At 43.0% G+C, this 17794-nt stretch overlaps 1 protein-coding gene across 1 annotated transcript; it reads left to right on the forward strand.

The window, feature by feature from the left end:
• The first annotated feature begins 9275 nt into the window (after positions 1-9275).
• On the forward strand, positions 9276-16950 carry LOC146178231 (uncharacterized). Its single transcript, XM_084579722.1, has 3 exons — positions 9276-9359; positions 14627-14822; positions 16780-16950. The coding sequence occupies exons 2-3, from the start codon at positions 14657-14659 to the stop codon at positions 16920-16922; spliced, it is 309 nt and encodes a 102-aa protein (XP_084435848.1). The 5' UTR covers positions 9276-9359; positions 14627-14656; the 3' UTR covers positions 16923-16950.
• Positions 16951-17794: the final 844 nt, after the last annotated feature.

The raw sequence follows: 17794 nt of genomic DNA on the forward strand, positions 1-17794 counted from the left end.
ATGCTTGGTTTACGCGAAATGCTATAATTATAATATCAATAACATTCCTTGTTCTATGCAATTAATTTGAAAATAATCATATCTTTGAAGGCAACTTGGGAAGTACTTGCATCTTTTGTTTGTACATAGGCCATCTGCTGGTACTGTACTATTTATTTTCTTGTTACTTTTAATTGTTCTAACTCCGCACTAATGCCGAAAAATACAGTAATGAATATCAAAATTATTGTGGAATTGAAATGTTTCACATTGACATAATTCCGTGTTCTAGTACTGACGAATGCTGACGAATTCGTTCTTCGGTAAAAAAAAATTACAAAGGTTCAGCGCTGCTGAACCAAATATTGAGCGAAGCATTAGCTGCGGGTGACCGAGCGTTCTTCTCTTTTTCTTCTTCCTCAGCCCACATATAAAGCCCCGCTTTAAGCAAGCCGTATGAACGTGCCAGTGGCCTATAGGCGTAACCTGAATGCCAAGGTCCTAGCAGGCTAATTCTGACATAACCGGCCCATGTAAAACGAGAGACCCAATTTAGCAGCTCCTGCCAGCCCACGTGGGGTCCGACGTCACAGCGTCACGTGGGTGAGACGTGACTACCGGCCGCGCTACGTTAAGGATCGAAATCTAGAGTAGTATTGCTTTCAACATAATAAAAAAAAAAAAAAAAAAAGATTACGTGGAGAACACGAGATTTCGTCCGCGTTCCAGTGGGCAGGCAGTTAAAGTTGCACATACACACGTACAAATGTACTCGGCGCCCTAGAAACTTAACTGGTTTCTATTCTGCAATATGGCCCCAATTGCTTTCGCTTTAATTCACTACCTCAAATTTTTACTATAAGTTTGTATGCTAACTGCAGCAAATGTAAGTTACATATTGTATTAGATTGAGATAATTGTTGATATTACGATGGCAATTATCTTCACAGTCTTCACATTTTTCGACCTTACGGATTTGTATTTTGAAAACTATGGGAATTAGCTCTGCTCAATTTGTGAAGCAGATTTTACAGCATGGTGGACATTGTACGTAACAGAGTAATGATTAGAATAAGAATCCCCCAACAATGACTAACCAGTTCTAATGCGGTAGCGCTGAAGGCCCCTTTTCGGAACACTTCCGCCTCAGCTTTGCCGGTATTAGCGTCGTATCCTGTAAAAAATAGCATCTGTAAGAAAGAAGGAAGGACTTTGCTTATTTCAAAAGTAACAGCAACTTTTTTTGTCTTCCATATCTCTACAACTGCCATTGAACCAAGGAATTATATCGCAGCATGTTTTACCCTAGTGACACAATTACTCGTGCATATTTACCTTCAGTTTTGAAATAAAGGATAGGTGCAAGAGTTGCGCTAATCATTATGAATATTTATTTGCGAGATCATGCATCTAGATCATGAAAAGGCACTTCAGACACACGCTGCCTCAACAAGTCATCAAGAGCTCATATTATACAGATATTGTTGAGTAACGATGGCGTGCAGAAAAGTGCTTTGAAATAGCTGGCGTTAATTTTTGTGGATACCTGCAACCTTCTATTCCTTCTGAGAAACACGTCTAAAAATAGATGGCAGCACAAACCTCGGAAAGACGAAAATAATCTAGATTCTAGTTCTCCCTTTAGCCCGCATGAGTGGTATTTATAGTTATTTCTATCAGCCTTATTTCTCAGGAACAAAAACTTGTTTCCAAGGCCAGCGTGCGTCAGACTAATATCGTACGACCAAATAGAGTTGTCATTACAAGCCGCCAATTACTTGTCGCACTTGAATAGCATTGTCAGAGTTAGCCTGGCGAGCCTGGATTCTTTTTTTTTCGAGGTGTAGAAAAACGGGAAATCTTTTTTGAGTCCCACTAATACAGATCAGTTGAAAAGAGCATTTGCTTCAGTGAGACATGTTGTTTTTCTTTAGAATCTGAACAAAGCCAAACACTGTACAAGGACGTGGATGATAAGTGAAATAAAGAGAGCTAATGACAGCTTTACGTGAGTAAACAATCTGCTATGCGGCTTCCCTGACCAAATAACAATGGGTACAGTGAGCTGCGGCACATCACCCGAAGCTTCAAAACATTACAAGTGTTATACGAGAATGTTAATATAATCGTTGCAAATTCAGTGATCATTTTTTGTTTGCTGCAAGCTCAGGCTGGCGATTTTTCTAGGTGTTCTGGTAGATCTCGGCTATTTCCTCATTTTATGTGGCATCGTTTTCTCGTAATTTAAGTTTGGCCAAGCGATCAGCGCCGTAAACCCTGGAGGGAATATTCCGCATTTTCAGTGTGCCTCAATTAGTTTCAAGTTTTTATCTGGCGTGCCACTCGACTTCCTCCAAGTGAAACGTTTGAAAAAGTGAATCTTTCACCCATGTTTGAACAGCACAAAAATCACCTGATTCAGGCTGGTTTCACCTTAAAGCCTGCACAGAAATTACAGAGGGAAGTGAAAAAAAAAAAACTATTACACTAAAAAATATGAAAATACCTTTTACTAAAAAGATTAATCGTGTTTTTATCCCACGAGATAAAATTCGCTAAATTTACCATTGAACATTAAAGTTACAAAAAGAAGTTGTTTTTTTTTTTTTTTAAGATTGATAGCTACTCTGAAAAAATGTCGGTTTAGACAAAGGTTAAAGTACAATAGTGTTGCCAGCAACATGTTACTGCTGCACATGTTACTGCTGCACATGTTGTTGTTGCTGAACTGCATATTTATCTTAAACTCGCATAGTCTGCAAAAACACCCGCAGTCGATCATTGCGGCATTAAAACCAATCCCTCACCAGTACTGATAGAAAGTTCAATTTCGCCTACAATGACATTCTTGTAGGCGCGTGCATGCCATTTTGCTCAAAGCCGACAGCAGCAGCAAAAACCCGACACTCTTCGAAAGGGCAAATCCAGAAAGGCGTATCATAGTGCCGCCCGTATGCTTACGTAGCCACCGAAGTAGCTTTTCGCTCAAGACAGCAAAGCCGCGATGGCTTATCCTTGTGCGAAAATGTCATGCAGCGCTGTAACGCATATCCTTCTCAAATTTTGAACCTGTTAAGAGTGCATGATTGAAGATCTAATGGCGTCATACTTGTAATCTCTGGATGGACTACACAGTTTCTACACGTAGGAGCTTCTCAACTGAGCATCCTGTGCTCATCCTGACGGGTATAATCAGAAAAAATTCACTAGCGCTTAAGAGGAAGCCCTCCAATGGAAAATTACCATTGTAGAGGATACATATAATAAGGATACATATAATATAATTACTCATTGACATTCACCAAATCGCAGCCATACGGCTACAAAGGAAAGCTATACAGCTTTCTCAAAAACTTCTTAGAAACTTCGTCCTATAACTTCCTGTCTACCCCGTTGCTACGCTTGCCTTCCTTTGGAATACTATCCGTAAGCCCTTTGTATATCTTTCTTCGCATTACATTACCTGCCCATAATCATTTTTCGTTCTAGAATTCTCTAAAATGTCATTACCTCGCGTTTGTTCCCCGACCCATTCGGCATGCTTCCTGTCTTTTAACTTTGCACCTACCATTTTTCGCTCCAAAGTTCCCCGAGTGGCCCTCATTTTTAAGTTGAGCTTATCACAGTAGTCACTGAAAAACCTAAGCTGGAATTTTCTGATCGACCTCTCGAAACCTGCCATGGCCATCAGGACCACAGAAAGCTAGGAAAGTATGGTGAATTGCAGCGTTGAGACCCTGAGGGACCCATTAATGCTACCGCTTTCTACACTGCCAAGGCGAAGCTTAAGTGTACCGCTGACAGGATGCCTCCCGTGTCCACTATATAGCAAGTATTGGAAACTGTGGCAAGTATTATGAACAGTACTGCTGTAGCGCCTTAAGGCTGAGCGGAGTTCAGGCGGAAAACGGGAAAATGAATGAATGAATGAATGAATGAATGAATGAATGAATGAATGAATGAATGAATGAATGAATGAATGAATGAATGAATGAATGAATGAATGAATGAATGAATGAATGATATCTTTATTAAGCCTCACATGGTTACATGAGTAACAAAGGAGAGAAGACGCAAGGCAAAAAGCTGCATTGTTGCAGCATGAGAGCCACCCTGCGCCCTCTGCCGGCGTATATAGTCCAGCAGCTGATCACAACAGCAGTGGAAGAGCGCACTCGCAAGCACAAAAGAAATACATCCACAGAATATATACATTAACATTTGCATAAAGTTATGCCTCTATTATCATTCGACATAATTTGACAAAAGAAACTGCTCAACATTTTTATGTACACGAAACGCATTTATAATCAACCGAGATACAAATCAACTAGAATGAAGATACACAAAGCTGTACATATATGTTTTAATCACGATGTGAAAACTATGCACATTCAAACAAAGGAATAAGTGTTACTAATTTATGCCGCGAAGTCTTTTCAAGTGTGATGTTGTTCTTGTGCAGAATGTGGAGGTAATGGGGTAGATTGTATGTCAGTGACTGCTTACCATATGTAGTGCGGCAGAAAGATACGGACCATGACATTTTGTTCCATGTATTATAAGATGGAATCGAATGAGTCAGGTTGAGACTTGATAGGAAGAACTCATTCTTAGTTGAAACAGCGTTTTTATACATAGAGATTAACTTGAATGGGAATAACTCTGCGATTTTCGCCGGCGCCCAGGTATATTGAGAACACAGTGTGTACTTAGAACTAAATAGTTTGCGTCATCTTGATACCAGGTCTCGGTGAACATAATTACATCAAAAGAAAATTTAAAAGCAGATAACAAGGCTTCTATTTCATCAGCTTTGTTATTTATCGAACGGCAATTCAAGTGAAAAAGTTTTAAGGGATTTGAGCTAACTAGCTTACTTAACTGTGCAGGAGCAAGCAGGTGATAGGAATTCATGATGAAAGATAACTTCCTAGGTCATCTTGGCCACGTCACTGCTATTCGTTATCTTTAGCAGCGTGCTATTCTCAGATTTCCGTGCATATAGATCTGACCTCCGCGCACCCAAACAAACTTTCAATTTGATTCACGTTTCTTACTGACAGCAAGCCCCAGCAAGCGCTTGCGATCTGGGCACAAGTGCTCGTTCACGTACACAGAATCCGTTTCCTGGAAACCAAGGTCTGTGCATGTCAGCCTCGTTTTTCGTGCCATTTCAAGAAAAGCGTCTCGCTTCCTTCGATGCACGAATTGTGCGAATATGTACTTTTCTGTTTTGCTTCCATGAACGGCTACCCTATGAAATACGTCAATGTGAGAAAGCGCAACACTTTCGCCCGCTTTTTCACCAAGTTTTTCCAGAATTTGAAGCAAATTTTCATCTGTGCTCACAGGTACCCCTTTGATTTCTACATTTGCATTCCGCGAATACTGTTCACAGTGTACCAGCCGTGCCTCACACAATTTGACCTGGTCAGCAAGATAAACACAGCGATTTCTTAAAATTTGATTTTGTTCGCGCAGTTCCTCATTCTCCTCGACTGTGCTCTTCAGGTCATCCTTCATCTCGTCATATTTCTCACTGATGAATGACATACTGGCTTTTATTTCTCAGAGCTCATTGCGAACATCGCGTTCAAGGGATTCCCTGAAGGCCTTAAATTCAGCCCTGATTTCTTTCTTCATTGCATCTAGTGCTTTCGCTAGCTGTTTGCTGATTTTGACCAACCTGCAGTAAAAGCAAATAGCCGGGTTAGCCTCTGTGTCGGTCGTGCCGCTCACGCCACTACTTCCATGTGAAGGGCTGTCCACGTCGTCCCCGAGCTTTTATAGGCCAACACCGATCTGTGACGTAAGCACGATGCGATGGCGCTTCTATCGCCAGCGTGGTCCGACTGGGGGTATACTGGGGGTGAAAAATAGGCTTATCGCCCATAGGAATACATCCAAGCGAAATATTCAAAGGAGTTTTCTAATTTCACGGGTCATCTGTGATGTCGTTATTAGGTACAGAGAAACCATGAACATCCTAGAACAGATCACGAAAGTATTAAACCGGGTTGACCGGGTTGCACTCACTGCAACCCGGTCAAGTGATTCGTGTGAAAGGCCAGACCTGCAGCGAAAAACGAAGGTGCTGGAAAAAGTAGCACCTAATTCCTACAACATAGCAACAGAAGAAGGCAGAACGCTTAGGCGTAACCGCCAATACCTGTTGGCAACGTCGGGGGCATTTTACCACTCCAGCAACAGCGACGACAGTGAAGTCGGAGATAGTGGTACAGAAATGACTCTCCTTATGGGCCTGCCCTGACACATCGAAGATGGTCGCGGACTATGGCTGAACCACGACGTTTGGCATACGGAGCGAACTTTCAGCAAATCATTGTTAAAGAGCAGCAAAACAAAGTGTACTAGCGGTATGTCGTTCGTTCAAGAACGCAAGCTGAGGGCGAACCCTTGGAACGCTTTCAACGGGACTTGAAGAGCACGAAGCTGCAATTTTGGAACCTTGAGTGGCTCCATGGTCAGGGACCAGGTTGTCTTTATCACAAATAATCTGAAATTGCGCGAAAAGATGCTGAAAGTAAAGGACCTTACCTTACTGAGGGCGGAGGAAATTTGCAAGGATGAAGAGGTATGCGCCGAACAAAATAATGCATGGGCTCAAGCGGAGAAGCAAGTTGCATGAATTGAAATGTGCCAGCAAGGCAATTTTTCAGCCTGTGAACAGTGTGCAGAATGTTCACAGCAAGACGAGGCTCAACGAGAACAGGAAGTTGCTCGAATAAAAACACGCTGGCACTTCAAATGCTCTAAGTGCAACCGCTTCCACGAATGCGGCAGATGCCCAGCATTCGGCAAAACATGCTTCCGGTGCCGTGGCGCTAACCATTTTTCGGCCTGTTGCTAAAACGTAAGCAAAGTACGCGGCGAGCAGGAAGGTTTTGATATACTCGACGTCAGCTTAGGCAACAGAGCTAATTGGGTCATTCACGTGAGAGTGGCTTCCCAAGTAGTGTCTTTGAACGTAGACACAGGCTCGCAAGCGAATTTATTGCCTTACTTCGTTTTTCAAAGGCTCAAAGCGAAACCTTGTTTAAGAGCAAGCCCCTCCGTCCTCCGCTCATACACCGGTGACGTTATAAAGCACATCTGCATGACTACGCTCCAAGTGGTTGTGAACGACCAAAGTGGGTACTTCGACTTCTTCATTGTAAAAAGGGCAACCAGGCCATATTGGGACTGTCTGCTAGTGAAGCGTTAGGTCTGTTGTCGCGTTGTGTGAGAACTGTGCACACGAACCGCACTGATTTCCCGAGTTTTTCAGGACATCGGCTGCCTAGCACGCCCTTACCACATGGTTCTGCGCGAGGATGCAACACCGATAGTCTAGCCGGTGTTGCATCCTAACCTAAGACCTAACCCCGCACTGACCGCACCATTAGGTGAAATGCCTCAGCCAAAGGACAAAGCCGGCGTTCACAGAATGCTCGTGGTAGTGAACTACTTCGGGAAATATATACCGCATCTAGCGGAAAGGACGACGCTTCTACGAAGCCTCTATAAAAAAGACGCCCTTTTCAAATGGTCTGAAAACCACTGTAAAGAATGGCAAGCTGTCTGTGACGCACTAAGCGGTCCGCATTTGCTAGCCATTTTCGACCCTGCTAAAGAGACCAGGGTCGTTTCTGATGCTTCGAAAAATGGTATTCGTTCTGCCCTTCTTTAGAACTACGGTGGTAGTTGGCGGCCAGTCGCTATGCATCGCACAAAATGACCGAGGCAGAACAAATTGATTCGCGCAAATCGAGAAAGAAGCAATGGCCATTACTTTTTTTTCTTTTCATTTCGTTTACGGCCGCAAGTTCGCCATCGAAACAGACCACAGACCGTTGATACCGTGGTTGATAGCAATTACTTCGGAAGCCATTGGTGACATGCCACCAAGACTGCAACGATTTTTCCTGCGCTTGCTAAGATACGATTACATTCTTCACTTTGTTCCAGGCAAACAGCTGTTAAGACGTGATGTTGGGCTAGTCGGTTCATGGTTACAACAAAACAAAACTGCGCGAAGGCAACGGGACAAGAAGGCACGAATACACACACACACAAAGCGCAGACTTCCAACTGACTTTATTTAGCGAAGGCAGAATGCTTATAAAGGTTATCACAAAAAAAAAAAAACGAAGAGACAAGAAACACCAACGTACGCACGGCAATGACAGTGTCAACAAGACCACGTGTGGTTACGACCCATGGAAAGCTCGGATGTGACCATCTAAGAAGTTAATCTCTTGCCTTGAAAGAGATCAAGAAGGCGCGCTAACGCACTTATCGCCCATTTTTGAAATGAAAAAAGCCTCGATAACTTCTCTTTCGGATTTTTTTTTAGCCTTAGAAAGGAACTTTGTTTTTTTCCAGGAAAGGAGAACAATTTTTGGTGTCGCAGCTCTTAGAATGCAAGGGCAGATTGTTGCCAGTGCCGCTGCTGATGGATCGCCTATGTTCCAAGGCGCGCTCATGAAATTCCTCTGTCATGCGGTCGTTCCTACATAGGTCAGACTGGCCGTTGTTTTAATCTACATTTAGCGCTTTCAGGCGACTGAAGTTTTTTCTAGAATGCTTGATTCTCTCCATATATTTTATTTTGTTAGGTTGGTCCCATTTCGCTCATTCATTAAATTTGCGAAATCGATTTTTTTTTTATTCTGTGTGTTGGGCTGGCGGTATTCAATGCCATTGAGATTCTCAGTCTCGTCTTCCCTCTGCTGAGAGAACTAATTGGTATCTTGCCTCACTATCTTAGCGTCGACATTTACTGCGGACTCTGCAGTGATACATCTCAGGTTATTGGTCGTTGCTTTAGCACTGTAAGGTTGTCATTTCGACTCTTTTGCGTTGCACTCTAATTGCTTTAGCAAAACCAAGAAAAACATGTATTTGCAACAGCCGTCTAGAAAAGAAAGTGCATAGCGTTCGCAGCTAGACTCTAACAGACCATAAGAAGACTGTAAAGTCTGAGAAGGAAAACCCGCAGGTGCAGTACCAATTCGCAACGGAGTCGCTGAGTCGAGGAATAGTCTACGTGGTAGCTGAAATTGTAGCTGTTTGACAGATGAAAGTAGTTGTCATGTTTAGAAATGTGCGTCAAGCTATAACGCTTGTTAAATTGACTCACACAATGGCTGTTCAGCTTTGAAGGCAATGTATAAAAGCAACAGACAATTCTTTCACGCATTCCATGTCCCTTCAGTCTCTATAAGCGTGTAACTGCAACAGCGGAGATGCGTCGTTTACTTTCATGCTGCTTCATTCTCCTCTTCTTAAGGGGTCCGCGTGACGCAAATGCTGAACCTGTAGCAGTAGAACGCAGCTTGTCGGGAGAAGTTGCCAAAACAAGTTCTGAAAGTCAGGTAAGGATTTTAAACTAATTTGCACGTGGTGTGTTTCAAGAAATACATTGCGAACGCTAATATTAAGGCATAACACGGCAGCGCATTTTACTGAAATAGTTGCTCAAGTCAGAAACACAAACTCACTTATTGAAATGTGTTTATGGAGAACTTGTTCTTACTAGCTAAAGTTATGCGTTTCTCTCAAGACGGTATTAATACAAAGTTCTTTGATGAAAACTATTTTCTTGATTTCATTCAACTCGTAAAACACATCAATACTTATATATTTTTGTCCTCAGGCGATATAACTGCAAGACTATAAACTGCTGCTCAGACACCTTACACGTGTGCCCAATTTTGTAGGTCCTGTCATAGATGGCTATAAGGGCTGATTTTCGTCATCTTGTTCTGACAGTGCTGAAGGATTAGACAGCATGTCCCGCATGTAAACATGGAAGATCCAGATGTGATAATCCTCACCAAAGCCACAACGCCACTCTTCCTTGTTTTGAGATGTTATGAGTTAATAAGTTCGTATGGCGCTCCGGCGCTATCGGCGAGTTCAGAGCGGCAGTAAATATTTGCCACGTGTGGGGATATACACGATTCTACAAAGGGTTGAAGGGTGCTGCCATATTGGGGCGCTGGGCTGCTCTCGTGGCAGAAGAAAGTGTTGACGACTTCCCCCCTTAACAGCCCAGTCAAACCGGTTTCTCCAAGATACTTTGTTGGGCGAGTTGGTACTTATTCATTATTAATATTAACAAGTTTGACAAGGTTAGGATTTTGTATCGCCACAAAGAGAAGATTACGAGAGAGATAGTGGAATCATATTTTATTTCAACGGACAATAAGTGTGTCAGCAAGACTTCTCTTGCTCTTTCAAGCAAAGAGGTGTCTTTTTTTTTTAACTGACTTTTTGTGCAGCAGGTGAACACAGGGGCTGTTTCACGTGATTGTTTCGTTTTCTTCATATTTGTTCTTTCTGAGCCTTGGAGTAAAGGGCTTAGGCATAGTTGGGAGTCAGCGCTTGTACTGTGGCTTTCTTTTATCTTATCCTTTGTCTTCGTGGTCGCGCTGTTCATATTAATAACGGTTTCTCCAAGGGTCGTAAAATGCTGTATATGTGTCCCCCATACTGCGCTTTTCCAGAACACTGGTGCCTGGGTTCCTTTCTCTTTCCTGACCCCTTGAGCATCGTTGCGTTTTGATCGAGTTGTTTCTGTACATAGCTTATGGAAACTGTTGAGCCTTTGTGTGTCCTCTTCCTTGTCCCCGTGTGTTGTGTGCACAACAGGTTTCATAAACTGTCTCTTTGAGTTTGCCCCTTGAAATTCTCCTGTACTCCATGTCTGAATTCTCTCTCTGAGGTCTTTTGCTCTCAGGCGTAGGAGCCACTGAGTACATTCATTTGTCTTATTCTGGATTCCCTACTAGTGGCACAACGCACGCTCACGTCTGGCGCTGTGTGCCTCACTCAGCACTGCTTTAGCCCATGATGATGATGATGATGATGATGATGATGATGATGATGGAGGTTTATTTGGGGAGGCCTTGGAATGGGCGCATGGTAAACAGCAGTCCCATATCAGCGAGTCAGCATAAAGCGTGCATTAGAAGATGCCATGCGGCTAGAGCTTAAGCCAGTCTTCTTTTCAATAAACCCCGGGGAGAAGAAGAGCCACGAAGGTGACTTAGGTGATCAGCAATATATATATAGTCTCCAGAGATATGCACTTCAAAGTGCGGTTGGGACCTCAGTATTAAGGAAGTTTTCTAGAAAGGTCATGTGTACCTGGCGATATCCACAGCCGTATATTAGAGCCGGAGGTAAATGCGAAAAAGTTTGCCTTTAAGGGCATGGCATGATGGCTTAGGCTACCACGCGACGTATGAATCCCGCTTTATTTGCATGGGCTGGGCTTTTTTACAGCCTGCAGTATTGCAAGAATAAAATGACATCAACCCGTATTAATGTGCCTGCGTTTCCTAGGGGTAACTTGGGTGACTGAGAATGCGGGCTCCTGGCAGGCTGATTCTGATATCACCCTCCCATATGAAAAGAGAGCTTGTGTTGGCAGCTCCTGCCAAACGTAACGTCAGGCAAACGTACGTCCATTCGGTTCTCGACCAAATCACCTGCCAGCTACAATCTTCCAGCGACATGCTCGTGATTTTTGGCTCACAGCGTCAGCGCCGACAACGGCGACATCGTATTTTTGCGAAGGGGGTCTTAAGGTGATCGCGTTAAATGGAGCTCCGCGCCTTGAAGGCAGTCCACAGTGTGATCATCATGGGGCAGAGGGTAGATGTTTTTTAGCATGCTCCTATTAATGCGGCAGTACGTAATCGACAATAACTCAAACTGAGCAGTATCAGAGTTCGCTTCCATATCCTGAGTTAACTCGAACCGTCATTACTGCTGCGCGGGATTAGTTTACGCGCAAATTATGCATATCAACATGTCCAAAGTATTGGGGCTTGACTTTTATATATATGTGTACAAACATCACCCATTACCAAGGATAATAGTCGAGAGTCGCCCTGGACTGTGCCTGTCACTACGTTTGACATTCATTGCTCCTGCTGGGTTCTGTGTGCATAGTAAGCCATGATTATTGCAAAAGGGAAGTACAGTAAAAAGATGTTCGCAGAACTAGGCCACACCACAGTAATATAAGCACGCCGCTATAGCGCTCTGCAGACGTCCCTATCAGTTCCCACCTTTCACACGGCACAAGTTGCCGATATATGTTTTCATTCAGTCTCTGGCGATATTAATTTTCCATTCCTCTTGTCGTGAAGCTAGCTTTTTCTTGCTAGCGCACAAATTGACACTGTTCTATTTAACGATATTCTAATATAGTCTCTTTTTTAAAGGTGAGCACTGAGAAAAACTCGATGCAAATCAGACATGGACCACAGGGCGAAAAAACACGGACAGGCCAGATAGAAGTGAGACAGCACGGCGCATGACCAGCAACTGATTTTTTTTTTTTTTTTTCAGGTAGTCTCACTGTACAGGCGCAGTTGGTGGCTCTCTTGCACAATTGGCTGCTTAAGCAGTCCTCTCCTTATAAAACTTTGCCTTTCTGCACCATTCCGAGCAGAGAATACGACAAATCCTTCTTGAATGAGGATTGTAACCATCCACACAGGTGCTGCACTTCCGGAGGGAAAATGCTTTGTTTTGAATACCATGAAGCCGTCCTGGTTCTGCAGACACAAACCGCAATCAGTGTGGAAAGCATGCCGAGGTTACAAAGTAAGCATAGGTTAAATGTTGCACATGAAAAAGAGCCCAAAGAACTAGCAATAAACTTCTGGAGGACAGAAAGCTGGGCGGGTTGGCTTCGGTACAAATCACACATGGTTTAACAGCGCGAAAAAACACGGAAAGGTAGGGTAGAAGTGAGACAACACGACGCTAACTAGCAACTGATATTTTATTCAGAAAGTACTGCTATTTATACACATAAAAACGTAAAAATAAACAGATACCATGATTAACGAATTTCCTTGGCCACAGAACCGTCAAGCAGGTGGTGGCCTCTTCAGTCTCAAAGCGACACTCGCGAAATCGTGCCCGCACAGAATGGAGGCCTCCTTAGAATTCCAAGCCGGTCACCTGCAGGAAGCAGGCTCTTCAAAAGTGACTCTGGGACAAATCTCTGAGCGAATAGACAAGCGGATGAAAAAAAGAAACTTCGCCGGAAAATAATGGAGGATCGCAAGATTGGACGGTGGCCATCGCTTACGTTCACGGGGTTTAACACCAACTGAAGAAAATTGGTAAACAATACGATGTCAAAGTCGTCTTCAGAGCTGATAACAAACTAGGGAAGATATGTTCACCTGTCAGCGCGCGTTAGAGAGATTGGCATAACAAAAAAATAAAGATTCAGTGTCCGCCATGATGAGGTGTTTTTGTCATGCAGGGCGGTGGTAGTGTATCAAATTTTCTTGTCCTGTGGCAAGACCTACATTGGGCAGACCGGGCGATGTCTGAATACACGCTTAATAGAGCACCGTGATTCCCTGAACAAAGTACCCAGTTCCAACCTGGTTCTTCTAAATTCTAATCAATTATCGCGCGAAGTTGTTGAAGCATTTTTTATCTGGCAAGACGGGGAGACATGTGTGGCAAAACTGTTGGTTAGCCTTCACAAGAATGAGATTGCGTGGTTGCAATCAATGTTCACTAGGCGAAATTGATTGTTTTTGGTTTTTTCTCATAAGTTTTAGATTACTGTGGCTAAGGAAACTTTCATTAATCATGGTATGTTCATTTTTCCTGATATGAATGTTACGTGTTTTTTTTGTGTGTGTGTGTATAAAAAGCAGTCCTTTCTCAATAAAAATTCAATTGCTTGTCAGCGCCGTGCTGTCTCATTTCTACCCTTCCTGTCCGTGTTTTTTCACGCTATTAGACCGTGTCTGATTTGTATCGAAACCAACTCGCTCAGTTTTCTGTCCTCGAACAAGAACTCGCGTGCTGACTGCGGTGATGGAAACTTGTATTGCGTAGTATAGATGGGAGAACCTCATTAGAGGTTCTTCACACTATGTGGCATTTCTGTTCTGGGACGATTTTTAGATGACACCGGCACCCGTTCCTTCGAAACCTGGGCCTTTTGAAATTGTAGGGCAGAGCTGCTGATAATAGTCGCCCCCAGTCCGCTTAGTACGCTTCGGGTATGGGGTCAGAGCCGGATTCCATTTGCTCGCCCACACCATTTTGTAGATATTAGTAACCGCCTTGCAATATGTTCGGTATCACAGCTGGTATCATCAAGGTAAAAATTATCTGACTATCGATGTGTGCCTAACAGCTCACCATGCTATACTCCTAAGGGCGCGCTCCGCCTTGCGCCGTTTAAGAATCAAGAATTTTCAACCGGCTAATCAGACCAGTGCGAGCACTACAAACAATGCGGTCTTTTTCCCCTTCCTTAGCGACAAGCGACTCGACTCATCGCTGTGATGTAAGTTATTGTCTCTGTGCATACTTTTATACTTCCTCTGCCCACATCGTCCCTTCACGCCTTTCTTCTTTTCCCTTCCCCAGCGCAGAGTAGCCATCTATATGTCGAACTTCCCGGCCAAGTTGTCAGCCTTTGCAGACAATAAAGTCATATATTACCTGGCGCTACTGCCCAACTCTAACGCTCAGAAGCAAAAATGTGCCTACTTAGATGTTATCGTTTTGGAGGATCCGTAAAAGGCTTTGAGCGTTTGCGAAATATATACCACTCATGTATTTTATTGAAACATATTGTGCTTAGGACCTTCTCGGCGAAGGAGCTCCTTGCCAGATGACCGAAGATTGCAATTCAACGCTTTGCTGCCTCAAATCCGAAAGTGGAACATCATCGTGCCAACGTCGACCCACTGAGGTCGGGGCCAATTGTTCTTCAACCGTGTTTCTCACTCCATTCGGAGACGAAGGACCGTACACGACTGTCTGTCCCTGTGGTGAAGGTAGCAGCCTCTACAGGCCTTTTTTTTTTTTTTTTTATATTGCAACCTGGGGTATTGAGGTAGCGCTTGAAAGACGAAGAAGTTGTAGACTCTCATGCGCTTCTTCTAGCTAGGACTGTGGACTCTTGACTTTGTGTCTCTGCCCCGTTACCGTTTCCGATAAATCCCTGTCTTCGTGACAATATATTTACATACTCTCAAGACCATCAGGTACTAAGGCAAGCACTGAGACTATTAGATAATGTTGCTAGCAACTTCATTCACATTAATAAAATCACAGATATTAACAATGGGGGCCAGATTATGGTGTTATGCAATTAAACAGCATGAATAAATTTCTCCATGCGACTCTGAGTAACAAGATGATATGCGATACTTACATTTGTTACCTTTTGGATGTGTCAGGTACTATGAATTGAAAGTGGAAGTATATAACTAATTTGTAAGAAAAACTTGTCGAATCAACTTCGTGCACGAGGTTCGACGAGAATGCTTGTGATAAAAAGGAAAGAGCAATATAAGTTTTATTTGTAATGTTTTATCTTTGCGTAACAACTATGGAATCAGATATAACAGGAGTGATTCCTTAGTGATTGTATAATATTGGCAAAGCTTACATGTGAGAAATCTGAGACAGAACAAGCCTGCCAAGGTTTCTTCCTTATCACTACTAGTGAAGCTGAGGTTTTACAATAGTTGCAAATGAAAGTGAACGCCGTAAAAACACATAATGCGATTGGGGTCATTTCATGAGTATATTCCTCAAGTTTTTTCGTCTCATATAAATTCTCGGATGCTATTGCCATGCGAAGTCCGTAGAACGAAAGCTGGCCAGCCTGTTTGAATCCAGCCAAATATAAAGAGAGGTTGATAAAGGCCTACACGTCTGTGATGCAAGCATAATTACCGCTTTTATAACAATCATTTATGTGTACAGATAGTGTTTTGACACATACTTGTGACCTTCTGTATTGTGGAATTAGTTAGCAATGTTGCCAGTAATCCCTCTGTCTTTTCCTGCCATTGCTTCCCTGTGCACTTTTCGTTATCCTCTCCCTCTTACTTTCATTTCCGCCGGCCGCAGCTGAAGTGCTTAGGCTATTCGACCGCAATTAACGCGGCTGGCAACATTCTTTTCCTTTTATTCCTCTTGCTTTTTGTAATGAACCGCAGTTAATGCCTGCGGAAATGAATGAATAACCAATCTAACTAAAAGGGTCACATTACTTTATATAGTGTACCCACCTCTGTAGATTACTGGATATCATTATTAATGGCTGATCCGGTGAAATTGCAGATTACGCAGCACGTATTCGCGATTTATAGACTATTGATAGCACAAGTCAGCTTGCACGAGATCACGTGTATGCCTAAGAGTGCGCAGGCAGCAACGAACCTGGTGAACTTGATAGCTTGGCAAACAACTAAAGGAATCCCATCACAGACAATTCTTCTGAATCTGTGAAATATTGCAATCTTTCTGTAGGCTTATAGAGCACTTTGTACAAGGTAAAGCAGTCATTAATTCACTTTTAAACATTGCCATCCAGAAATGTTCATAGCGAGCGAGGGCCTCCTGGGTGCCATAAAGATACTGGACTGGGATTTATTTCATTTTCTGAAAAGCAGTAGTCAATATTGCATGTCAGAAAATGGCACCGCATACGCATTATTCCTGGAAAACAAATACTTGATGTAACGGTACTGTGCAGTAAAACTACAACTCTGGCTGTAGAGGAAAGCCGATAATTAGTCAATAGAGAATCCTCAGGCCGCAACTCTAGAACAGAATACGTTTTATCTCACTTGGAATAGCATACTCATATCGGGATTGCTAGTCGTACAATTCCCCAATTTAGCATCTTCTCCTTTCCAGACACTACAAAAAATGAAAAAGGCTGAATTCCAGGCAATAAGTTTAAATATGTACCTTCCCTCTCTTCTTTTCTCTTTCTAGGTCTTACATGCAACCTAGGTAACAGCGGAAACGTGCACAGTAAAGACGCATCTGGGACTGAAGCCGACGAGAAGGAAGTGTATGGACAATGCATGTTAAAAAAGCGAAGTGAACAGCTTCGTCATCAGAACAGAGAAGCTTGAAAGTACGATAATTTGAGGAAAGGTTCTTGGAAGCAAAATAAAGTTGAAAATAACCTAACCGAAACAGTTCTTCTACTAGCATTCGTGCCTAATCTCTGTTGAACATTCCAACAAAACAAAGGTTGCTTCGCAAGAAGGCAAGAAAAGGGTCAGTTTAAAATAAAGAAATAATATAGTATTCGCCGCTATATCGGTACATTATATAAAAGCGGGCTATGAAGAGCCAAGATTACAAATTTCTGGATCTGTCTATGTCCTCTAAAACCAGCAATTCCTTCTACAATTAAATTGAATCATCATATTCAGCAGGACAAGACTTCCTTCTCGACGAAACCCTCTCCCATACTTTTCCATTTAACCCGGTCCTGTCTTGGCTGCATCCACTTGACCCCTGCAAACTTAACCGCATCCGTCCACCTAATATTCTGCCGCCCTCTGCTCCGCTTTCCTTCCTTTGGAACAGAATTTGCTACCCTTAGCGACCATCGGCCACCTTCTGTTCGCACTAGGTGCCCCTCCCATACCCATTTCTTCTTCTTGATTTCCACTAGAATGCCATTAACGCGAGGTATTTCTCTGACCCACTCTGCACGCTTTCTATCTCTAAAATTACACCTACAGTTTTTCGTTCAATAGCGCTCTGTGTTGTCCTCAAGTTAAGCAGAACCGTTTTCTTTGCCTCCACGCGTCAGCCAAATAATAGACTCCCGGTATAATGCAACTGTTATATTCTTTCCTCTTGAGCAATACCGGTAGGCTACTAGTTATAATCTGCGAGTACTTGCCAATTTTACTTAATGCCAATCTTATTCTCCTCGTTATTTCCCTTTCGCGGTCACGATCTCCGGTTACTACTTGCCCTAAGTCGACAT

This window comes from Amblyomma maculatum, chromosome 9 (assembly GCF_055883805.1).
Source record: "Amblyomma maculatum isolate TAMU_Amacu chromosome 9, ASM5588380v1, whole genome shotgun sequence".
NCBI classification, from domain to species: domain Eukaryota; kingdom Metazoa; phylum Arthropoda; class Arachnida; order Ixodida; family Ixodidae; genus Amblyomma; species Amblyomma maculatum.